This window comes from Typopeltis vanoorti, chromosome 10, assembly GCF_054136105.1.
Source record: "Typopeltis vanoorti isolate ZY-2024b chromosome 10, IOZ_Tvanoo_1.0, whole genome shotgun sequence".
NCBI lineage: Eukaryota > Metazoa > Arthropoda > Arachnida > Uropygi > Thelyphonidae > Typopeltis > Typopeltis vanoorti.
In genome coordinates, this window is record NC_143558.1 from 136,949,626 (window position 1) to 136,976,418 (window position 26,793).

Genomic DNA, 26,793 nt, shown 5'->3' on the forward strand with positions numbered 1-26,793 from the left:
TTTTTACCTTAAAATTCATCTTAAAAATGGGGTGCATCTTATATAATGAAGGTAAAGATTGTTTCCTCTTTTCAAAGTCATACGCACTCCCTTTTATGTTCCAAGATCTTTGTAGGCGGTTGATGGTGCAATCAAATTGATGCGTGACCTTCACGTGACTTCTAGCGCATCATTGGCTAAGAACGGGGAGTCCCTGTTCAAGTTTCATAATATCTTATCCGAGTAATCAGTTACCGATGTTTATCAGTATTGAGTTGATGTGTTGAGATATTTTGTGTTCAGTTTGATATTTCCCCATAGATTTTAGTGATGGAAAAAAACAGGCAACATTCATATACTTCAAGTTACAAATTGCAGGTTGTAAAATATGCGGAAGAACATGGGAATAGGGAAGCTGAAAGACATTTTGGACCTCCGCCCACAGAAAAAATGATTAGAAGGAGATTTTGTACAATTTATGTAATGAAAAGCATGCAGAACGTGGAAAAATTGTGAAGTGGCCAGAACTAGAGACCGAAGTTTTGAAATGGGAGCAAGAAAATCGGCAAAATGGCATTGCCATTTCAACAAAAATGATTCGTACACATGCAGTCAAAGTGGCCTGTGAGGCGTAACATTGAAGATTTTAAAGGTGTTGCGTCATGGTGTTACCGTTTCATGAAACACAGTGGACGTTGTATCCGTACAAAAACAAAAATCAGTGAAAAAATGCCAAAAGAATATGAAGACAAAATTATTTCTTATCATAAATATGTGATTCAACATCGAAAAAATTACAATTTTGAAATGGGACAGATAGCCAATATGGATGAAATGCCCCTAACTTTTGATGTTCCCTCAAATAGAACTGTAGCTGAGAAAGGTGAGAAAAACATTACAATCAAAACCAGTGGACACGAAAAAACACACTACACTGTAGTTCTTGCATGTTGTGCTGATGGTACGAAGCTGCCGCCAATGATAATTTTTAAGTGGAAGACTCTGCCTAAAGAAAAAATACCAACAGGATTGATTGTACATGTGCATGAAAAAGGTTGGATGGATGAAAGTGGCATGAAAGTGTGGATAGATAAAGTATGGAAAAAGAAGGAATGGTGCACTACTAAAGAAGAAAGCTCTTCTTGTATTTGATCAGTTCTAGGCTCATCTGAAGGATTCAATCAAACAAAAATTCCAAGAGTGCAATACTGAATTGGCTGTCATACCAGGAGGACTTACATCACAATTGCAGCCACTTGATGCATCTTTAAACAAACCCTTTAAAGTCTTTATGAGCGAATAGTGGAACAAGTGGATGATGAATGCCGATGTACATCACCTAACACCAAAGGGTGCCCTGAAACGGCCATCAATCTCTCAAGTGTGCGAGTGGGTTAAGACATCTTGGTCAAAAATGAATGAACAAACTATTGTTAAATCTTTCTTGAAATGTGGAATTAGCAACGCCCTTGATGGAAGTGAAGATCATTTCTTATATGAAGAAGATGATGATGAAGAACAAGAGGAAGGAGAAAGAGAAGAGTCAGGTGACAGTGACATGGGTTTTGCAAATTTCTGAAAGGTCAGTTTACTATTAAAAATTACCTATTATTTTATCCATTTTTTTTTAAATCGTACTTTAAAGTTTAGGTTTTTTCCAGAAAATTGTATTAAATTTCTTGGGTGCATCGTATCGAGACGCTCCTATGTATATAGGAGCATCTTATACATCAGAATATACGGTAATTATATTTTTGTTTAATCATTTATCAAAGAGTATGCAAACGAAGGTTGCACATGAAGTATTTTCATGACTAAGCTATTTGTATGCAGGAGCTGTTGACTTCACGCTGCTATTGCCTCATTATCCCATAATGCAAAAACAGTATGGAAAGGACCACTACCCAGAACTTGTTTTGACTTTTATTGAAGTCTCATCAGTGGGATCTAGATTCAGGAAGATACTAAGGTTAATAAATCCATGCAGAAGTCATATATTTTCCATATAGAATAGTAAAAAGATGTATCATCTTATTATTAAAATACTTGGGATCAGAGATAGTTGTTGAATGTTTTTTTCACTTGGTTACTGAGTATAGTCAAGAAGATGATACTTCACTTGCAAACTTTGTATGCTTACACTTGGGTAAAGCATTAAACAAGAATATACTTTCTTGTGCAATATAATTTTAGTTTGATGAAAGTTTCTTCTCCTTGGTTACTATCTCTTATCTGAAGTATTTTAGTAATAAAGTGATACACCTTTTTACTGAATCAATTATAGTATACTGAGACAAATGATGGGAAGTAAACTTGTATATATAAGTAACCTAGTTATAAAGATACTTCACACCACGCAGAAAGCTGTTTGCTTATGCTTAGGTAAAGGATTAAACAAAAAATTGATTTCTTGTTTAAATAAAATTCAAATTCAATTTTATTTTTCTATTTTTGTATACTTTTTATACTATATACTTTATACAATAATTACATATTGATATATAATTTATTTGGACATCCTGTGAATGAAACTAACAGCAATAATCTCTAAAATATATTAACATACTACCACATATATGTGCTGTAAACATGTAAAAAATAAGGTGTGATTAATGGGTGGGGTGGATTAAATCCAACTTATGTAAAATTTGTCTTATTGCTGGTCTGATTGGTTAAGTGTTTAGTGTATGTGCTCTTCAACCAAAATATAAAAAGTATGTTGGTTGAACATATATGTTACGGTTAAAGTGATAAATCCGGTTATTATTAATAATTACCGGTTAAAGTGAATAATTAGAATTAATCACTTTAACCGGTTAAAGTGAATAATTAGAATTAATCACTTTAACCGGTTAAAGTGAATAATTAGAATTAATCACTTTAACCGGTTAAAGTGAATAATTCTAGAGGAGTCTGGTAAATGTAATAAAAACATGTTTATAGGTTTTCATTAATATTCTTTGCCTAGGGGCATTAATACTCTCAGACTGGCCCTGTAGATAACCATAATTGACAAGCCCTGGAAGTACTGATTACTATGTTAATAGGAGAGGTTGCTTTTTTTACTTATTTACGTCAGTCACTACTAAGTGCGTACATTTCTCCACATTTTCATTGATTTTACGTACCCATAAGCATAATGGGAGATTATAGGTTTTCATTAATTTTCTTTGCCTAGGGACATCAATACTCTCAGGCCAGCCCTGTAGATAATCATAATTGACAAGCCCTAGAAGAAGTACTGATTACTGCATTAATAGGATAGGTTGCTTTTTTTCTTATTTACGTCAGTGCATACATTTCTCCACATTTTCATTGATTTTACGTACCCATAAGCATAATGGGAGATTTAGAAATAATGAGAACACGATTTAACGACCAAGTTAATATGTTGAGATCGAAAAAAGGGACAAATAATCGGTTATTTACGAGAGAAGAGTATTATTCGTTTTTAGCGAAAGTTGAAAAGAACAAAGAGAAGGTTTCTGGCTGAAGATTATCAACGGTTCTCAAGATTTGATATCGTAAAAATTGGAAATGTTGAAAAACTCGTCGTACCTGTTAAAAGTGAAAGAAACCAGATTATGTATTACACTTTCTTGGAGGAAAATTTTCAGTTAATTCATGACACTCATATTGCCATCAGCCATGGATTTTAAGGACTAACATGGACTAATAAGGATGAAACAGAATGATGAAAACGCTTAAAGAGAAGTATAAGAACATCACAGTTGAAATTGTTATGATATATTTGAATCTTTGTGAACCCTGCCAAAAAAAATTGAGCATTCAAAAAAAAAAAAAGGGCTCATGTTAAACTAATTAAAAGCATCAAATTTAATTCTAGATGTCAGATTGATTTAATTGATATGCAGTCACAAGCTGATGGCGATTATAAATTTATAATGGTTTATTAAGACCATCTTATGAAATTTGTTCAACTTAGAGTTTTGAAAACAAAACGAGCTGAAGAAGCTGCACATCATCTATTAGATGTATTTACAATATTTGGAGCCCCATGCATCTTGCAAAGTGACAAAGGCCAGGAATTCACGAATAAAATTATTGAAGAAGTCTGCGGAATGTGGAATGAGCTTAAGATTGTTCACGGGAAACCATGGCAAAATCAATCGCAGTGCTCGGTTGAAAGAGCAAATGAAGACATTGAAAAAATGTTATACACATGGCTTGAAACAAATAAAACAATAAAATGGTTGGAAGGGATAAAATTTATTCAATTTATGAAAAACAGAGCACATCACTCTGGAATAGATCGCTGTGAAGCTATGTTTGGCTGTAAAGCTAAGGTAGGTTTGAAAACATACTTACCAGTCGATACCTTGTCAGAAATCACAAGTGAAGAAGATTTTGAGATGATATTAAAAGATCAAACTAATAAAGATGTTGAATATGAGAAGATAATCTCAGAGAGGAAAAGCGGTATTAGGACAGAAAACGGTGACAATGTGGAAGTGGAAATAGATGATACAAGTGTTAGCCAAATCGAAGGAAAACAACATTTTTCTGAAACAGGAACGATCGACAAGGAAGATAACAAAATAAAAAAATATAACTAATATTGAATTAGAAGATAAAGAAAAAAGTAAAGAAAGCACTTCTTTTGCACTCAATGAAATCACAGAAAAAAATTCAAGAATCTCGAAACTGCTAAGCAGTCGCTTAAGAAGCAAGCTGAAAAAATGTTACAGCTTTCAGTGAGTAAATTTCCAATTGCAAATGTAGGAGAAATAGGGCGAAGACCTATTTCTCCTACATTTGCAATTGGACAGATATGGCGAAAATAGGGCGAAGACCTATCTTCGCCATATCTGTTATAATTGCAAATTATAACAGATAGGGCGAAGACCGATAACCGGAATATTATAGCTGTTATAATTTCTATTCAGAATGAAAACTTATATAAATTAGGTACAAAATATGGTTATTTCAGTGACAAAGAGAATGTGCCCGCAAGAATTCTAATTTAGGTGGTCAAGGTTTCCGATATTGCAACTGTACCCATCGTAACTCATCGCTGCAAATGTAAAAAGTCAGAAATTCTTTGTAATTCCAAGTGCTACAGAGGTCTTTCCTTCAAAAATGAGTAATTTGTTTTTAACAGGACAACAATATAATCATATAATAATGTATTTATCTCCTATTCTCTCTGCTATTAAATAAAATATTTTTTATAAAACATGTTTTTATTACATTTACCACACTCCTCTAGGAATTATTAATAATTACCGGTTAAAGTGATTAATTCTTGTAAATTATTCTGTCGTGGGCAGCTTAATGAGGATGAAAGATAAAAAAGAAAGATTAATGATTGCGGGCAGATAAATGGGGATAACAAATAAGTTATTGTGGGCAGATGGATGGGATATAATAGATAAATCAGAGAGGAACTTATCAAGGTTTTTCTCCATTGATGAGGCAAGAGGTACAGCAACGATGTTTATCTATTATCCCCATTCATCTGCCCAGGATAACTTTTATTTGTCATCCCCATTTATCTGCCCGCAATCATTAAGCTTGGCCCACAACAATGTTTATCTTTCATCCAGGTTAGGTTAGTTTATAATGATTTCTGATTTCATTGGGTGCAAAAGAAGTACTTTCCTTACTTTTTTCATTATAAACTAACCTAACCAATAAAGTTTAGGTTAGTTTATAATGATTTCCAGATAAAGGTTAGGTTAGTTTATAATGATTTCTGGTTTCTGATTTCATTGAGTGCAAAAAAAGTACTTTCCTTACTTTTTTCATTATGAACTAACCTAACCTAAGCTGTTATAATTTCCATTGAGAATGAAAACCTATATATAAAACCTATAAACATGTTTTTATTACATTTACCAGACTCCTCTAGGAATTATTCACTTTAACCGGTTAAAGTGATTAAATCTTGTAAATTATTCACTTTAACCGGTAATTATTAATAATGACTGGATTTATCACTTTAACCGTAACATATATATATATATATATATAATCCATTGAAATAAAAATTCTTTGTTCACTTATGGTACAAATGTACTATAGGTTTACAAATGAGCCTGTTATGGGATTTTGAGGGATATTAATTCCATACATATCTTGTAAAAATTCAGCAAAATCAGTGGATTAACTGTTAATGCAGACAGTATTCAAACCAATTTTAAGTTATCTGAGAGTTTTGTTAGAAATAAAACACTTGATCAAAGACCGGAGACAACAGATATGAAGATTCTGAGAAAAATTAGGGGAGTGAATCAATGGCAGAATCATATTAAAAATGAAGATATTAGAAAGGAACTTGACATTGTTAGCATTCAAGAATGTGTCAGCAGAGCTAATCTAAGGTGGCATGGCCACTTAAATAGAATGGATGAAGAAAGAATAGCAAAACAGGTGTTTTGATGCCAAGATGGCAGGAAAGAGACCCAGAGGAAGACCAAGGTCTAGGTGGATTGATTCAGTCAGAAGTGTCTTAGATGCACAGAATGTTAGATATGACAATGTTGGAGTGCTAGATGATATTTTTGATAGCAGATTAATAATAATGTAAACTTAATCATGTAGTGCTGTCATTGTAATCCGAACAACCCTTGGGTATGTATCAGGAAATTGATGATGATGAATTAAAATACCATTTGTGGAGAGTTAGGAAAAAAAAAACATTCTTTTGAAAACCAGCAATATGATATACAAATGCTTTACAATATTGTATTGTAGAAATTTTAATGTTCAGTCAAGTTTTGTATTTAGGATTAAAAGAAATCATTAAAGAAATAAAAATAAAAAAATGAAGATGGGCAGAACACATTGAAGACAGGGAGACAACCTCTGGACAAAATTTGTACAGAAAGGCAAATACTTGAAGGGTCAAGAAGACCTGGCAAACCATCAGCAAGGTGGAGAGATGAACTACATCATTCAGCAGAAAACGACTGGAGTTTATGGGCCAAAATGTGGAAAAATATGGAAGAGATCATCATCCAGCAGCAGATGAATAAGGATTGTATTAAATTTATGTAAAATTTTTAAATCTTATTATTAAATCCTTGTTGTCTGCGCCATTGTAAATTTATGGCGATTAATTAAATCTTTTCGTCTGCGCTTTTGTAAAAACTACGATATTATCATATTCAAAACTTATCTTCAAAATCTCTCTTTATTTTAACTTAAACTTTAACTTATACTTTAATCTTAATCTTAACAGTCATAACTCCGAGCTCTTAATACATTGCTTGATTTAATCTCTTAAATTTCAATCCTCTCTTTCCTTTTTTGTCTCAAGGCCGCAAATATTGTTGTTCATGTGTGCAAAACCTTCAGATCTAAGAAATTGCCTCTGGCTGGAGCCAATCTCTTTGTCTGAACAACTAGCGTTTTCTAAATTGAATTTTGGAAATTTATTTGATTTCTAGCTGTGCCACCAAAATTTGTGGATAGCAGATGAGTATCCTTCCGAAGAAAAACACTCGGTAAAACACGGAACCTTTCTCTATTACTTAATACTAAATCTAGCAACGTAAAACTTCTGTACTACAGTCGTGGTAAACTATCCCCTTAAATCATACAGATTCAATTTTTATGAGCAGTGTATTGGTAAGCAAGAATCAGGCAAATTATTTAAACAAGAAAACAATTTATTCATAATCAAAGAAAGTACAAAAGGGTTAATACTAAAACTACCAATTAATTCTCCAGCTCTATACTTCAATAACAACTCATGAATACAAATACATTTAAACCTCTTAGGTAAACAATCCTTGTAAAACAATGTACCTATGATATTTCTTTAGTTAACACTTAATCACATACAGAGCAATTCTTCCATTCTACACAAAGGCAGGCTTAGTTAATACCAACAATATTAAGCACATAATACTTCACTTTAAATTATGCCAAGTTTTCTCTCATACAACTGACCAAGATAATTCTAAGAATAGCTTAATACCTATTGTCCTCAATTATTATTACAAAGAAAACTCCAGACAAATCACTATCACAATTCTGTCTTTAGTAAGAACAACATAAATAACCTTACTTTGAAGTAGTAGTCTAGTCCACTCTCATAGATTCTTGAATTCTCTTTCCTCTGATACTTTCCGATCTTTTGCGAATGTCAGGAACTTGGCAGCATGAAAATCCGGTAATACTTTCTTCAAACACAACTCAAATTAGTTGTCTTGCACTTGTAGCATCTATCGGCTGGAACGCAGGACTCGGACCTTGAATCGGGACAGCTTTTCTGAACCTGGAGCCAAAACAAAATGAAGATGAACTTGTTCTGCTACAAACATCGACACGGCCTTCCTCCTGAAGACTATTCACCTCTGCTAAGCCTACAAAAATTCCCGTTGGTAACTATGAACCATCTCTGATGACGATTAGCAAAACTCTGTTGCGGCTCTCTAACCTCTGACCTCTGTTGTCGTAACTGCCGTGACTTACATCCTAACTGCGTAACTCATGATCGTCGTATCGTAACCCTCTTTTATCTTGCTCACTTGACCTTGGGTTTTCTTACGTTTTTAATCCCTTGGGTATTTTGTGTGCCTGCACCTGCCACCTTTTTCTGTCATTGCATCAAGGCGGGAAAACCCCCATACATACTTGACCTTTGCCATAGTAATTGCCTCAGGTCATAAGTTAATAAGGTAATCCATCTGGAAATATCTTTGTCTAGAACTTTCTTTTGACATAAATTATTCACCCTTAACTTTCTTTGTTCTTTACATTAATTTGGCGGTTACATTATTTAACAATTCACCAAGATTTACTTCCATTTTACTAAACATAACAATTTTTGCTGATTAACCATAAGTATGTTTGTATGGATTTTCGTTTTCCAGTAAAATCGGTATATAAGGTATTTTTGTATAAAAATCTTTCTATACACGATTTTACAATTGTTTATTATGGTGATGATGATGACAAATAGCCTAAGTCATGAAGACACTTCATGTGCAGACTTTGTTTGCTTACTTGGATACAGGATTAAATCAAGAATATAATTTCTTGGCATCTGTAATTTATAGTATAACAAAGTGAAAAAAAAAACAACTTTCAATGTAGTTTCTATACCAAGAAAATGCTATGGGTTCAAGCCATTTCAACCTCCCTTAAGTACGGTGTGGGTTGTCTCAAACCAGGCAATAAAAAGTACCACATAAAGGCCATAAACATCTATGCAACTGTGAGACTTGAGTCCACAGTGTGTGTGGGATGTGAGAGCAGATATGTCATCCACTCAACCAGGTTAGCATGAAAGAGCTCGTGTACTTTTATTTAACGAAAATTTCTCAACCAAGTTTCTTAGTCATCTTCAAAGCATACTACCAACTGTAATGGTTGTAATCAAGCAGAGCAGAATATTGATTAAAAAAAAATGCCCTTCTTATGCATTAGAATAGTTCAGTCTGTGGTATTAGAATACAGAAGAAAAAATTCAGCTGAGTGTTTACCTGTGTATATATGTTGGATTTATAATGAATATATAGGGTTGCTTAAGGGTCAAAGATAATTGAGAGGAGACCTTATAGCTGTGAGGAATACAGAGAACTTATTTCCTATTTTTCACAATACTACAATACCAAAACAGTAAATCATAAAAACAACAACAAAAAAAAAATAATAATACTAACTGGCTTATATTTCACTATATTTAATCATCATCTTCCAAGCACAACTACTTTGTTACGTATAAGCAAAAATCAATATAGGAGATAGTTCAAATTATATCTGGCAAATGACCTAAACTCCTGATTTGGTACACTGTAATGTGTATAGTTATAATTTTTTTTTAGTTAGATTGAAGATTATTAGATGCCACCATATTACAATTTTAGTAAAATTTCAGACACATTATTGTTAGTTTTGATATTGCAGCTTTCTTACTGTTTGACTAACAGACTTGATTTAATCAAGTGACACTTCCCTATTGACATTTTTGAATTATTCAGATTCAAAATCATACAAAAAAAATGTGTTCAAAGCAAAAATAGCATACATAGAAAAATTGAGTAGGTGGATGCAGTCGAGAGATTGAAATGTGGGAGGTGATTGCTTTCCTCACTTGGAGACTTTACATGTAATAAACTAATTCAGAAAAAAGTTGATCGGAAACTAGTTACAAAATTCTAATTTTGTTTAACTCACATTTTATCTAGTACACACACATATATATCCCTTGAGGACATTTCCAGTAAATTGTGATGAAATTTCATGTTGGTACTTTTATTTAATAAATGCTCTGATATCCATTGCCAGAAAATTTCAAATCTCACTACTTCCTCATTTTGATTTTTGCTAACTTAAAATTTTTCTACTTCATTCAGTTGCTTTTGTTTACTGTTTTTATCATGCTAAACTCTAGTAATTACTCTGACCATTTTTGTTTTGGTATTTATCTCTGAAGTATATGAATTTTTGTAATTAAGTCATCTTTCTTGGGGACTTTGTCTGCAACTGGGCTCAGATTTTCTAATTCCACTGATCAGCTGGATGAAACACTAAGATATTTGCTGTCAGCAGGTAGTAACCTAACACAAATTTTCTGATTCCCTTCCAAAATACCCAAATAATCCGTGCCATCCTTTCCCTAACTTTTACATACTCTAAACATTATCTCAGTATTCAAGAACACGTGAATAAGTAATCTGAGATGGTTTCACTGAAAGAATGTTCTTTTTAGTGGAATGTTCTTTTCCCACTCCTTGGTCTCGTGTCCTTTGGCACTGCAATGATAAGTGACACTAAATAGAATTATCTCTGCAATTTCAGTTTTCCTCTGCCAGGATCTGATTATCTTTTCCATTCTCCTGATCCAGACAGCCACTGTGACTAACTGAATTGATTCTTAATGGAATGAAGCAAGATTTTATTGTTCATTACATCATCCCAAAGCCTTGGTTCTCTAAACAGCATGTTGAGGTAGTCCAAGTAAACCCTCTGGCATATCACAAGTTGTTTGATACAAAACTTCAGCCTCACATTTCAGTCATTGCAGTTTTGAGAAAAGCAGACAATCCATATTTTGAGAGGGGCTCTTCAATGGTCCTTTACCAAAGGACAAAAAAAGTTTCTGCTTTCTGGATTTGCATAAAATTTTACCATGTTTCCATCTTTCTTCCATCCAGATTGTACTATCATGACATCACCCAAAGAGAGATTCCTGTTATTATTAGTGCTTTGCTAATGTAGTTATGAGGTTGTTGCAGTTTGTCCTTTGGTTACAGAATCATTTTCAGCTGCAGGTTAGTTAGCTGTGCTCATATGGAAGTTGGAGGGTTTTTCCTGCTATAGAACAGATAGTATTCAACATTAAATATGGGGATAATCTTCTCGAATGGCAAGCAATATCAAGTAGAGTGATGCGGGCAAATATCAGAATGGGGAACTGGACAATGAGACTTCTTTGTGCCTATGATCCCACAGATGGTTCTGCTAAGGTAGAAGTGGAGGCTTTATTAAAGCAACTGACAATGAAAAAAAGTTGATCCTTGTTTGGGATCTAAATAGCAGAATAGGAAATGATGGTCAGACACAAAAATATTTTGGGAAAATTTGGAGAAAAGAACAAAGCTAGTAATAATGGCAAATACCTGTTGGATTTCTGTACAGGACATGGACTAGTTCAAGAATAGACAATGCTCCAACATAAAAATGTGCACAAATTCACATGGAGAGAAGATGCAAGGAATAAGAAAAGTCTCATTGACCATGTTGTTGATAGTGATGTTTTCTCACTGGTTCAGGATACTAGAGTGTACAAAGGATTTGAAATTGGAAGGGATTAGCATTTAGTCTTGAGCAGGATAAAATTGAATTTCATATTGAAAAGAAGAACATGTAAGAAAGTTTTAAAGCAAATGCTTTAAAACTTTCTTAAAATGCTTTTAAAATGTGAACTGTAGATTAAAATACACAAATATTATTCAAGAAAAAATGAAAGAGTTTGAGAACAGGAACCAAACCTTGGTGATTCAGTGGCAAACCCTGAAGAAAACACTGATTGATTCAGCCAGAGAGGCATCTGGTGAGGTTGTCTGCAAGGATAGAAAAATCATAACACCGTGGTGGACACAGGAAGTTAGAGGCAGTGAAGGAAAAGAAGAAAGCATATCAAAAGTTCCTGGCAAATAACTCAGGTTGTGCTCATAGAGAATATAGAGGCAAACGTAAGAAAGCTAAACACTATGTAAAACTAGCTAAACGAAAGTCATGAAAAGACCTTGGTAAGAACATAGACAATAAATATCATGAAGGTGGCAAGATATTCTGGAGGCTGTTGAAAAAGCTCAGAAATGGAGTAAAGAGCGCTGTGAAAGGAATCAGAGATGATAAAGGTCACCTTTATCATCTCTGATAACTGGATGAATACTGGAGAAAAATATATCCTTGATGTATGGAGTAATTACTTTGAAAAATTGCTAAATGAAACAGTCAGCAACAGCTCAATAGTAAAAAGCACTCAACAGGCATGAAATCAGGAATATGTATCCATACTTCATAGAAAAAAGCCAGAAATGTGGAAAGGGCTGGTGTACATGATATTTGACCAGAAATGCTCATGTATGAAGGTATAAAAGTCTTACAGTGGCTGCACTGCATAGTTCAGAAGGTTTGGACAGAGGGATGAATTCCAGATGATTGGAGTAGCACTCTCATAGTACCCATACACAAAAAAGAGATATAAAACTGAATGTGAAAATTACAGAGGTATTTTTTTTGTATACTGAGTGTTACTGGTAAGATTTATGCAACACCTGCTGTGGAACCCAGGTGAAGCAAAGTACAGTGTATGGTTCACGTGGAAATGGGTTGAAATGCCCTGCTGTTGTACTGGCAGGTGAGCTGTGTGACTGTTACACGTTGTTGCTTAGATACCACTCATGATACCTAATGCTCACTTCTGGATTCAACCACACATGGCTGGTCAGTGTGAGCACATCTGCTGGATGTTTGTTCGTGGTTAATCCAGTGCTGGTACACCCTTGATGCAGGAGTATGGGAGCAACCAACAAAAGTGGCCAGTTTCCGAAATACTGGAACTTGCACTTCTAGCCCCAACTATCTCTCTGTGATCAGATTGGCTTACATTGCACATTTCCCCATTACTGGCAAACATTTACTGATTACATACAGAGGATAGGTGTGCCCATTTATAGTAGCCCCACGTGATGTTGATATCATGTGGTACTTCATTATTGTGCCGAATATGTAAATCAGTGGAGGTATTACTAATGCAAAGCTAACTTTATGTATGTACCCCCCCCCCCCCCCCCCACATATATGAAGTGCTGGCCTCAGTGCCTTAGTTGTTTTGGCTAGTTTTTGTTTCACACCAAACCAAACCAAACCTGGCATCATTCCTCTCCAACTCCTACACAGATAGCACATAAAATCGCCTTTGCCCATGAGAGTTCACCACATGCTTCCTCTGGTCTTTCATTAGAATCCTGAATATGGATATCAGTAAGTTTTTATGACAATTACTCTCCAAAATTAACACCCATCGCATATAATCTTTAAAATCTTTATGTTCATTTATCATTTGTTCTCATAGAATCATGCACTTATTAAGCTTATTCTGAAAATAAAAAATGGTAAATAAAATTCATCCATCGTATTATTGTAGCATTGCCCTTATCTCAGTTGTCTCAAAAATAATGGAGAAGGTGATTAACAGATACCTTTTCAGCCCTAGAGACTTACTATTAATCACTGTCCACCATTTTTCCTCAAAGCACATCTCCTATCAAACATCATTCACCTTTGGATAGAAAGCATGGAAAGGATTGGAGAAGCGTGGTCACAGTTTACATTTCCAGAACATTTGTTGGGTTGGGTACAAATGTCAATTGCTATAGTAGTTTGGAAATTCACATTTATGGTCTCCCTTCCATCCTCGGCAGTCAGATAGCTTGTTTCTTCTCTGCACATAATGATTGATGACTCTCATTCTTCAGACTTTCTTGTATTGTTGAAGTACCCCAGTGAACTGAATTTTCACCCACTTATACATAAATGACATCTTCTTACTGACTACAAATTCTATTTGCAGTTTTGCTGATAGTAGTATACTCCATTCCTCTTTTTTATTTGATCAGTGCTCAAACATACTAAGCTTCATGAATTTTCACAGCCAACACTGATCTACATACCATGCTATAATGAGGTAAGGATAGTCTTATCAACTTTAATGTTACTAAAATGCAGTCCTATTTTATGTCTTCCCAGAAAGATCTTGCTTCACTTTCACCTTACCTTTGAAAGCACAGATCCCTAGAAAAGTTAACATTTTTCTTAAGCCAGCTTACACCACTAGCCTTTCCTGACATAAAATATATTCCTAGCCTTGGTAAAGCTAGATATCTTTTTTGCTCAAGACACTATTTACCTCTGCAGCAGCAGCAGCAACTAATTCTACACAAATTCCAGATTGTTCAGGTATAGTGCTTTCTTATACTAGATGCTATCTGAAAAAAGGTCATCTCAGTTAATAGATGGTTTCTCCCTCTCACAGTGTCATTCCATTCACTTTCTGATAAATATTTTATTTCTGCATTATGTAGGAAGCTTATTTTGCACTTGGTTAGACTATAATAAATTTATTTTAATCCTTTATCCAAGTGTAAGCAAACAAAGTTTGCACCTGAAAATATCTTCAGGACTGAGGTAAGGTGGTGCATCTCGGAGCAAAGGTTGACCAAGCTCTCATCACTCCTTTCCTGTTGCTTCTACCATGGTATCTCCACTTCTGGGTCTACCTCCCACTGATGAGACCTCAATAAAGGTCAAAACTGGGTAGTGGCCCTTACCTTAATGCATAGACATTATACATGTCTGCAAGGAGATGTGCTTTGCATTATGGGAGATACTGAGGCAAGGAGTGATGAGAGCTTGGTCCACCTTTTCTCTGAGTTGCCTAAGTGTTGTACCACCTTACCTCAGTCCTGAAGATATTTTCAGGTGTAAACTTTGTTTGCTTACACTTGGATAAAGGATTAAACTAAATTTATTATAGCCCTTCTGTGTAGTTATTTTCATGAGTGATTTTCTGCTAGTTAGCTGCTGTTGTTTTTCCACTTTTCTTTAAGCATGTAAAATTGCATTTTACATCTAGGTAGACATTCAGACCAACTTCATACTAGCTTTATCATCCTCCTTTGTCTTAACCATGTTTTTCTGGTTAAGACAGAGGGAAAGTCTCCCCCCTCCCCCCCCATACACAAGAAGTTGCAAAATTACACCATAACAAAGCCCTGTGTAGTTGCAAAAACCTACACACACACACACTATGTATCATTAAGAATGAAGGAAAAAATTGCATGCTATACATTTTTGCAACTTCTTTATGGTATGTAATCAAGACAGTGCATACAATAAAAATGTGTATAACAAAAAAACTATAGCTTTTCTTACCCACACACAGCACTGCTGTGTATAGTTCTTGAGATCTCTCATATGTAGGGTTGATATATATACATATGCCAGATCCTAGTCATCAGTTAAATGCTATTGTAAACAATTTTGTTAACTCACAACCCAATGCAAGTCTGTAAACTTATAGCATATTGATATTTACTGAGGTATCTTTTTCTTTTTGACCTTCTTTAGTGATTGCAAGGCAAGTTGAAATCGAGAGGGACATGGAATATACAGTAATCCTTTCTTTGCTGCATAACACATGGAGAATTTAACAAACTTCCCAAGGCATATCCTTGGTATATGTTACTACTTGAATTTCCTAAGCTGCACATGATCAGTTACAAAAACCTATAACAGAACTGTGATAAGTGGCAAGTAATTAGGGAGAAAGAAAGAATCTATTGATGTGTTTTTTGAACAACTGTAGGTCGTTCAAATTAACCTGGAGGTAGCTGTTTTAAAAAGCAGAGGTGAATGAAATGAAAGAGAGGAGTAAGTTGGTTTGATAAGTTTTAAGCTAAACTGTGTATGGATATTGGCCAGAAGCTGCTCATTTGTGTGTTTAGAGGAAAGTAGAATAGTGGAGAATTTGATGAAAAATTCTTTTAGAAAGACATAACAAACAACATTCTCAGAACCTGAGAATCTGCAAGGAAGTGATTTCAGGGACTCTGTGAAAAAGAGAGAGCTAGACCCTAGCAGTTTTGGAATATTAATTTTCAGCAGTCTGTGTTATCTTCTGTATAGATTCACATGAGTGGTTAAAATAAAAAGCCTTACTATTTTCAATTATTGTAAGTAGTTTTTCTCATTTTAGTTAACCAGAAGAGCTCTCTTCCCTGGGGATTCAGAAATTGATCAACTTTTTAGAGTATTTCGCACTTTGGGAACTCCAGATGAAACAATATGGCCAGGTGTTACACAGCTTCCTGATTATAAGTCTTCATTCCCTAAATGGCATCCACAAGATATACGAAAAGTTGTTTCAACCTTGGATATTGATGGCCATGATTTGTTGTTAGTGAGTATTGCTTTTTGATGAATTTTATTTATATATAACTGTATTGTATTGAAATACATGTTGAGATTTCTTAAAAATTTTTGTTCTTACTAGGATTACCACATCTGCAACTATTTTTAAGGTACTGTGGAAACATGTAGTAGACGATATTTGACCAGAAATGCTCAAATATGGTGGTACAGAAGTTTTACAGTAGGTACTCTCCATAAATTAAGAAGGTAGAATTTGAGATCATGCAGAGCTTTCAGTACTCACCTATAAAAACAAAATAAAACAAATGAGAATTAGAGGAATTTTTCTATCAATGGACTAAGAATCTTACCTGGAATAGACAGAGGAAATATAGAAGAAAAGCTGGAAGGATAAACTGGACTCAGGCCAAATAGGGATTATCAGATCTTTACTTTAAGACAAAAATTTCTGAAATATGATTTCATTTAAGTTTTTCTGATTTCATTTCTATTTAAGTTTTGTGTGGTTATCATCAAATTCTTGATATATACTCTCAAGGATGATATGGACCATCATTGTATCCTGTACCTTCCTTGAGGGTGCAGGATACATTGATAGCATTACATGATAAGTTCACATTATTATTAATTTCCTATTGACAATTCTGATTACATTTATTTATAATGATCCTGCATACACATAATGTATTCATTACAACTCATATCACCACTCAGAAAATTAACATATTTAAAGTATTGAACATCTATTCCAGTTGAACAAATATCTTAATGTTGTTTTATTGATTTCTTAATAGGATCATATTTTTAATATGATTATGCCATTTATTGACTACTTCATTTCTAACATGGTTCTCTGTAAGTTAAAACAATTAAAACTTATTTTTACTACTGTTAGGTTATTGTTTGGCTAATCTTTCTCTTTTTTAGTCCACATAAATTTATTCTTGACATTTCTCATTCCTTGTACAAAGTTTACTTATTCTGTTGTCTGTTTCCATATTTAATTTGCCATTTTCATGTCCATCTTTGGCTATTTTGCCACAATTTTTAATTGTGGCAATATAGCTGAAGCATTTCACAAGTATGGATTGCAATGCTGGTAAACCGGTTTACTGATTTGTTTTTGTATTTATTATTTTTTTATGTGATTCCCAATAGTACATTAGTACCATGGAGGGTTAAGGATTTTTTTTTCTACTTTTATTAATTATATATATATATATATATATATATATATATATATAATTATATGTAGAAAGTTTTTTACCTTGGGTATAATATACGTTAAAGATACCAAGCTATTTTAAATATAAACCTGGTTTTAATCCATTTCCCAAGTAAGCAGACAGACAAGCAAGTCAAGTTTGGATCTGCAAGTAGTGCAAGTCTGGCATCATTTATTGACACCTCATGGTAAAGGTGGAATAAGCAGGAACATCTTAGGCAACTCATGGTAAAGGTGGAATAAGCTCTGATCACTATTCTTGGTATTTACCCTTAATGCAAGGCACATCTTCTTGAGGAGATGTATGATGCTATGCATTAAAGGCAAGGGGCCACTACCCAGACCGGTTTCGACCTTTATTGAGGTCTCATCAGTGGGAGCCAGGCTTAGAAATACTAAGGTTTAAGTAATACAGAGCTTATAAATATTTTACCAAAACAAGTCTAAGCCTGTCTAAGCCTGGCTCCCACTGATGAGACCTCAATAAAGGTTGAAACCAGTCTGAATAGTGGCCCCTTGCCTTTAATGCATAGCATCATACATCTCAAGGAGATGTGCCTTGCATTAAGGGTAAATACAAAGAATAGTGATCAGAGCTTATTCCACCTTTACCACGAGTTGCCTAAGACTTGCACTATGTGCGGGTCACCCAGACTTGCACTACTTGCAGGCACAAACTTGACTTACTTGTCTGTTTGCTTACTTGGGAAATGGATTAAAACTAGGTTTATATTTAAAATAGCTTGGTATCTTTTAACATAATTAATATATATATATATATATATATATATATATATATATATATATATATATATATATATATATATATAAAAGGCCTGTGTAGCTCAGTGGAGGTGGTGCTTACGTCCTCTGCACTTGTTCGCTTGAAGTCAGACTTAAGTTCAAGTCTAGTCGCCGATTAGAGGAACTTTTTCTAAGCCTTTCTTCGACCGATTCCCGAGTTAGTGGATCTCTGGCATGGGCAATGGGTTTTTCCTCCTGGAAACTCTGGTTTTTATCCCGTAAACTGAAGAAAATCAACGTAGTACCCACATTATTTCAGACAGTAACATATCTTGTTAGGATTAGATACCAAGAGATGGCAGCACTTGTTTGCCAGCCTCTTCATCGGTGGCTGCTATAATTAGTGATAGGCATAGGCCAGCCATCTCTGATTGGCTACCAGTGGAGATTGAACTGCCCATTCAGTCTCCAAAAGCTAGATAGGGTATAAAGGCCTCGCCTACTCCCTATAAGGGAATAAAAGGCGTTAGCTGATTTTTATTTTATATATATATTGTAATTCCCCGAAGTTACGTGGTAGGTGGGTGGGACCAACAAAAAACGCGCAAGTCTAATTCGCTTAACTCGGGGTATAATTTTGCATGTAATTTATATATACAAACATACAATTGGGACCAAAGGTTTACAAAAACACCTATATTTTTTAAGAAATATAATCATAATTATAGTTTTTCGTACATAAAAAAAAAAGAAAGATATTTCGATGTCGATGGTTTCATAAAATCTTCTGACGCCATAATGTCTTTTTCTTGTCACGCAAAATGTCTTCATAGCAAGCTAATGATTTCTTTATTCCTTGCCTTGTGGCTACAATTCGTTCCTCGTTAGAATCTATGTCCTCCAAAATCTGTAAACCTTTCTTTTATGATTGTTCTTACTGTGGATTCCTGTAGATCGAACTTCTTTGCTAGCTCACAAATTTTCATTCCACCTTCTAAATCCTTAATAATGTTCAGTTTTGTTTCCCAAGTCAATGTTTTTCTTTTCTTGCTAGCTGTAGAAGAAACGGACTTGCTTCTTTTGGATGACGTTATTATTTTTTATGTGATAAAATTTATCAAGACCATAACATTAAACAATCGCAAGGTTTGTAGACTATAAAAATCGTCTGTGAATTGAGACTGCGCGAAACACGTTAGTGCTTGTTTACAGTATGTGCGACACTGGCGAATGCGACTGGCGCCTGAAAGATATGACTACCGGTGAGGCGTGAAGCGGGACGGGAATACGTACACATAACAAACCACGTAACTCTGGATTCGCGTAAGTAGGGGTATGACTATATATAAAAAATACAAAATATATATTTTATATTTTTATTTATTTTTTTACATAGTCTGGAAACCCTCCTCTAGAGACCAAACATGAAACTTTTTTAAGTCACTTCAAGCCTCCACTAAGTGGGGAACTGATATCACACTGGGCAATTAAATTCATATCCCAGCTAAAGACAATCACAAACATGCATGTCCATGGCAGGATTCGAACCGTGACCTGTTGGTTGGAGAGTAGATATGCTAAGCTAATCACTTGGCCAACCAGACTGGAAAATTTTACATGCAAGTGGAGCAAAAATCCTTTAAAATTTGACCAGAAATTCAGTGTTTTCTACTGGTATTTGATAAAACAAAATATTTTTAATGCATGTTGTAATAATTTTATTGTTATATTTTACAATAAAATGTAACCACTGAGACCTTAATGAGGCTTGTGACAGTGTGGCCACATGCTTATGTTAGTGTAGTCAACTGCTTGCATTATTACCTTAGATATTTTGCAATTAATTTAACTTTGAGATACTTGTAACTCGTAAAGTTAACACATTCACACCCGGCTGCATCTCATGCGAGTTGTATATCAGACAAGAACTTTCTGCTGATAAACAAATATCAAAGAGTGGTTTATGGAGGAGTTGAGAAGGCAGGTAACCAGTTGTGTTCCTTAGGGCTCAGTACTTGAATGATATTGGAAATACTTTTACAGGAAATATCCATTTATTTTCTGATGATGCAAAACTGGGATGAGCCATGTTCAATGAAGTGATGTGGAGATCATACAGGATGACTTAAATATGTTGGCGGTATGGGCAAAGTTAATTGGCTGCCAGTTTAAGTGTAATATGATGCACTTTGGGAGTTTGACATCACATGTTGTGTACTATATATGTGTGTGTGTATGTATGTATGTGTGTATATATATATATTGATGGAATTGAACTGCAAGAAGTTGATGAGGCAAGGGACTTGGGGAAAGGGCAGTGATTTTGGACAGATAATTCAAGTTTAGAGGGCGTATCAAAGGTTTAAAAACCACATCAAATTACATGGTCATTGAAGAACACACTGACAAGCATGGATGGGGAAGTTATTGTTCCACTTTATAAGGCAACATCTGGACTATTGCATGCAGATCTGGTTGCCTGGATTCCTTGGTGATGAAGTGGTAGAGAAGATCCAGAGGCAAGTGACAAAGATTGTGGCAGGTCTGTGGAATGCTTCTTGTGAGAATAGATTGAAGGTCTGTGGGCTCCGAAAACTATCTGTTAGGCATAAGAGAGGAGATATGATAGAAGCATATAAGTTATTAAAGGGATTTTATAGGGTTGACACTGATGACATTTTGTTTGGTACAGTGCAGGAGGTGAGAGAATAAGGGTCACCAAATTGTGTAAGAGTGTGGTTAACAGTGGTAGCTTGTACGTAAGCACTGCAGCACCCCAATGAAAAAACAAACAAATTAAATTTTGTTTGCGTTTATAAATAATAACAATGCTTACAACATTATATAAATGCAGTACAACATGTTAAAGGTGTTACAGCTTGTTTCAACATTGATTGAATAATTGATAATTAGAATTGTTCGATTAACTCTGTAGATTGCAAAACAAATGCACTGCAATCTAATGCAGTCGGAATTATCACGTTCGATTAGTTGCAGCTAGACTCGCTGATATTCATTTGTACTTGTCACTGCACATAACAAGTGAATCCAATACTGCTCGTTGAGCAGTGTCGCTACAGATAAATTGTATGCTTGTGAGCATTATTTCTGTAAGACACGAAACTTTTATTATTGGTGTGTGTGTTTCGTGGTGAGGGTGAAATATTTTTTGGTAAACCTTATTTTATTCTGTTAATATAACATATAATTATTTATTTATTATAGATACAAGGCTGAATTATGATGCATGTCACTGTTGAAAATATGAAAATAATTTTATTTTTGAATTATCTTTACACAAAACAAATGCACTGCGATCTAACACAGTGTCAGAATTATCACTTTTGGTCAGTTACGGCTAGACTCTCCAATATTCGTTTGCACTTGTCTCTGCAGATAACAAGTGAATCTGTCACTGCTCATTGAGCAGTGTCGTGCTACAGATAAATTGTATGCTTGCGTGCGCGTTAGTTCTGTGAGATACGAAACCTCTATTATTGGTGTGTGTTTGTGGTGAGGGTGAAATATTTTTGGTAAATCTTATTTTATTCTGTTAAAATAACATATAATTATTTATTTATTATACAAGGGCTGAATTAATGAATTATGAAATTAGGAATTATGAAAAATTTAATTATTTTTCTTATTTTATATATGCAGCATACCCACTTAACATTTTCACCAGCCCCCACCGATAGTTAACAAGGGTATTAAGAATAGATCTTTTACTTGGAGGGCTGGATTATGATGCATGTCACTGTTGAAAACATGAAAATAAAGAAAGTCTTGTCTTTGAAAATAATTCAAAGACAAAGCATTCACAACCACCTCTGGCAATGCTTTGTCTTTGAATGACTTTAAGGAGAGCAATGATAGGTAATGTGTAAATAATGGCTAGTGTATCAATATAGGGTGTCTCCTGCAATGAGTCTTCTGAATCCATGGGAACATCCATTCTAATAATAATAATAATAATATAGCATATCGTTTCGGCATCTGGCAGACTCGTTTTTATAAATTTTTAAATATATATATATATATATATATATATATATACTGTCTGACCACAAATGCAAGATCCTCGGCTGGCAATATGCCAAGAAGAGTCAATTCAAGTTGGAGGAGAGAAAGGAATAAGGTGATGTATGAATTCATTACCAACACATGAAATCACATGCTTTATACGTAAATTTTCCAACTGTTGTACAAGCAAAATAGTTACCACTTAAAAAACTAGAATTTTCATGAAAGAGAAGCTAATTTTCCGATGTATAGTAATAACAACTCATCCCATGAAATCCATTGATTACTCTATTATTGGAATGGATTCGCCTTCTTCTGCCATGCACAGAAGTGTCAAGGGGTCTTGCATCTGTGGTCGTACAGTAGCGTGCAAATTTCAGTTTGGCAGACTCATTTCTGAAAATAGTATTTGTGAACCATCTTAATGGTATAGAAAATTCTAAATATAACATTAACTTATTTGAAGTCATAAAAAGAAGAAAAAAAACTATTTCAAAAGACATATTTCGGTGATTACACCACATTTTTTATTATTCAGTTATACAATATACTGAAATAATAATTCCCGACAAGTTTTGTAAATCGTAGGATTTACATCTTCAGGGGTAAATAGTATAACTTAAAGTTTAAACAGGAGAAATTAATAAATACAAATCATAACCGTCTGGCTATTCATTGATTTATTTCAGTATATTGTATAACTGAATAATAAAAAATGTGGTTTAATCACCGAAATGTGTCGTTTGAACCAATTAGTCACAGAAGTCTACGCCTGCAAAAAACTATTTGTTTTTGAAAATGTGAATTGCATAAATCAGTTTGTTTCTGCACTTAGTAAAGTTTATATGAATGAATAAATTTTCCTTATCAGTTACTTCGAAGCAGGTTGTTAGGACACTATGTAATTTAGTGCTACTATAAACCTTCTACTTTGTTTGGCTTGCATCCATGCAGTATGGTGTGGAGAAAGGATGTTTTTGACTGTACAGGATCATAAATTTCATTTGACTGATTATACTAAACACTGTAATTATTCTAATTGTCTAAATACAATGCATGTGCTCTCTATATATTTTATTTAATGTTTATAGTAAAATGGTTTTGCTTGCAGCTGTGCAGCATGATGTTGTAATAATATGGGCCTTTGATAATAATATGTTATTTCTGGCACGTTAGACGTTATTGCTTCTTATCGTTAATGTCAATGCTGCGACATTGTAATATCTTTATCTTGCTTTACCTTATTTCGACTTCTAATTCCTCTTAGGGGGTTTCTCTATATACTCAATCTTACTCCAGGTTTACTCCTTTTTTGTCCTATTCTAAAGTACTCCCACTTGTGCCTGGGATCTCTAGATGCTTATTTGAATTTCAAGACTGCGCCTCAGAAGTTCCCCTTGAGACACAAGAAACCAACTTTGTTGAACTTTGTTCAACCCTAGTTGAACAAAGAACTTATTCATATCTTAACTTAGGCATGGTTTGCAGTCATGGCCTAAATTTCTATATTGAACTCAAATAACTAATAACTACCGGGTTTCCCACCTTACAGATCCGAATTAGTTTTATTTGGGATCAGTGCATTGCAAAAAGATTAAACTGAGACAGAATCATTTTTGTACTAATAAACAATCAAAATTTAATTACTGGTCAGATAGTTATATACAATACATGAAATTAATACTTCATTCACTTTAGAAATTCTAGGTCTTGAATATATTCTCAGGTATGATCCTTAATTAACTCTCTCAAGCTCTCTCAATTAAATCTCAATTGGTACATTTCATATTACAAATTTTTCAAAGACTTTTCACATATAACAAGCACATATTTTAGGTGCGAATAATAAACGTAATCAACCTTTACACATGCACCATGCATACAGTATATATCTCTTAGATTCTCTCTCTTTAACTTAAGAACTTAGTTATGAAACTGGTGATCATATTAGCATAATTTCATCCTTTCGAGATTAAAGATTCCTATTATTTATAACAAGCATTTAAATTAGCACATACAATTATTAAAAGAGAATTCAATTAGCCCAATTACATCCTAGGGAATTTAACTACTCTCATGTTTAGCTTATCAATCACTTATATGGATCTATGAGTGATTCATGCATGTTAAAACTCCTAATTTTCTATACCAAACAGTTCAATAGTTCTTTAGGGGAATTGTCTTAATTCACACACAAAATAAATGAACACACTGACTCACGTGGGTCCTTGACTGTCTAGCACGTCTTCCCTCCTTGTTCTGTTTACTTTCTACCGTCTATGGATCTTTTCTCCATTCCGTGTTTTCTTCTTTTCCTTGATAGGAGTTTCAGGGCACTGTCGAGGGATGGCATCGGCCAACGGGATACTGGATAGGTTTCTTCCGGCAGCTGGAACTGAACGGCGAGGAATTGCGTAGGTCGGTGGGCATGCACGTACTCAAACAGAGTTGCAAGGCTTGGACCAATATGGCAAGGTTTCTCCTTAGACCGTAACCTCCGGTTTATCCTTGGCTTCAGACTGGAAACTCCCTCTGTGGACGGACTCCCATCTCTCCCCCTCCGGAACTAATCGGCACCTCTTGTGGACAGATCATGCGAGATGAAAACAGGAAGCCCTCTTCAACAAAATTCCAAGCCTTATATATCTCATTACCCCTGCACTTCTCTTCAAGGTTATGGGACCCCAAATTTCCCCGTGTATGTCTTGCGCGTAGTTACGAGAACCCCGGACAACAGCACGAGTTTGGTAGTTCTCGAACTTTCGGTGACAAATCTTATTCTTCCCCTTTTGCATCCTTAATTTAGCTGTGGCATACGGGACTTTCTGTTTGATGCCAGCCATGCCTTTTCAGTACTGACCTTGAAGGTCACCTGCTACAGGACTTGTAAACACTTTTCAAAGGAAACTGCTGACTTATAGACATTAACCTTGGTTTCAAACATCCTACTTCTGTTTTTAAAACAATGAATGAGTCAATTCCCTTTTGGCTTATTTTGGTGTTTATACGAAATTTAAACATAGGAAGCATAGATATATTTTATACAAAGGTATTTAAGGTGTGTTCCTACTGTAAAAATCGATGTATTAGAGGTATTATTATTTTTTGTAACATCGAGTTTTTACAATGTCTTTGGGAATGTTTTCCCTGGACATTTTCATTCTGCTAAGCTACTGATATATATGCAGGCTCTTTTTATTATAGGTTAGTTTAAAATGTCTTATCTTAAGCTTTTAACGAACTATTAAGGTTCTTAGCTGTGAACTTCACAACCATCTCTGGGATAAGGTGGTTGGTCTTATGCCTCCCAGTTTGTCCTATGTCTGTAGATGCATGTGTTCCCTAGAACAGGCAAACAGGGCCAGTTTGCCTGTTCTAGGGGATGAAAAACTAGAGTTTCTGGGTGAAAAAACCCCTACTTTTGTATGAGACCAGCTAACTCACCTTTAGTTGAAAGAGACCAGATAAAGTGCCTCATGTCTTGGATGGGAATCGAACCCATATCTTTCTGACCAAAGGGCTTAGTCTATACTGACTGAGCTATGGAGGCTCAAGTTTAAGATGTACCATCAAATATAGAATTGTCCTTTATTATGAGTATCTAATATATCTTGAAACAAGCATTTTATTTTCTCCCCTTCCCCCATATATATATATATATATATTTTTTTTTGTTTCAATGGAAACACTTATCCATGCCTTTTGTAAACAGTTAAAGTATTCAAGTACTTTGACATTGTTTATTAATGATAAAATTACATCCTGTGATTCTATGTTCTTTCATTTTCTCTCTCTCTCATTAAGCAAGCTGTGAGTAGTGTCAGTTTTTTCACTACTTGATACATATTGTGTCAAATAGTGAAAAGTCAAAGGTAAGAATTAGATTATTTCGTGTGAGTTAATATTTGATAAAATGAGGTTCTGTAAACGTTTTTATCCATAGCTACAAAAACATTCACAGGTATTACTTTAAATGTACTGAAGTAGGAGACTGTGTGTGTGTGTGTGTGTGTGTGTGTGTGTGTGTGTGTGTGTGTGTGTGTGTGTGTGTGTGTGTGTGTGTAAATGGTGCAAAAGAAAAAGAAGATATAATAATAATTAAAGCAGCAGGTGGAAGTACTATTGGCTTACATAATTTTATGATGTAATACTTCCATTTCCATCTACTGCTAGCAGCTTACTTCATAAATTTATGAAAAGCACCACTAACACAAAATTAACTTATAAAAAGCTACATAGAGTTAACTCAATAAAAAGGGAGATAAAGATAACTGATGATACAGCACCTTCAACTGAAATGAGTGATGTTTTAGACTCTTGATCAAAAATTGGTGATTTATTAATAAGTTACCAAAGTTGATGAGTTTTTTTGTTTTTTTTTGCTGCAGTGTCATTTAGTAAATTTA

General features: G+C 34.5%; 1 protein-coding gene across 2 annotated transcripts in view; it reads left to right on the forward strand.

The window, feature by feature from the left end:
• Cdk2 (Cyclin-dependent kinase 2) overlaps positions 1 to 26,793 on the forward strand; it is a 137,440-nt gene that overhangs the window by 101,746 nt on the left and 8,901 nt on the right. For both annotated transcript variants that reach the window (XM_090399739.1, XM_090399738.1), the window contains exon 7: positions 16,220 to 16,423. In XM_090399739.1, coding sequence (XP_090255865.1) covers positions 16,220 to 16,423 — 204 coding nt within the window. The remainder of the gene's footprint in view (positions 1 to 16,219; positions 16,424 to 26,793) is intronic.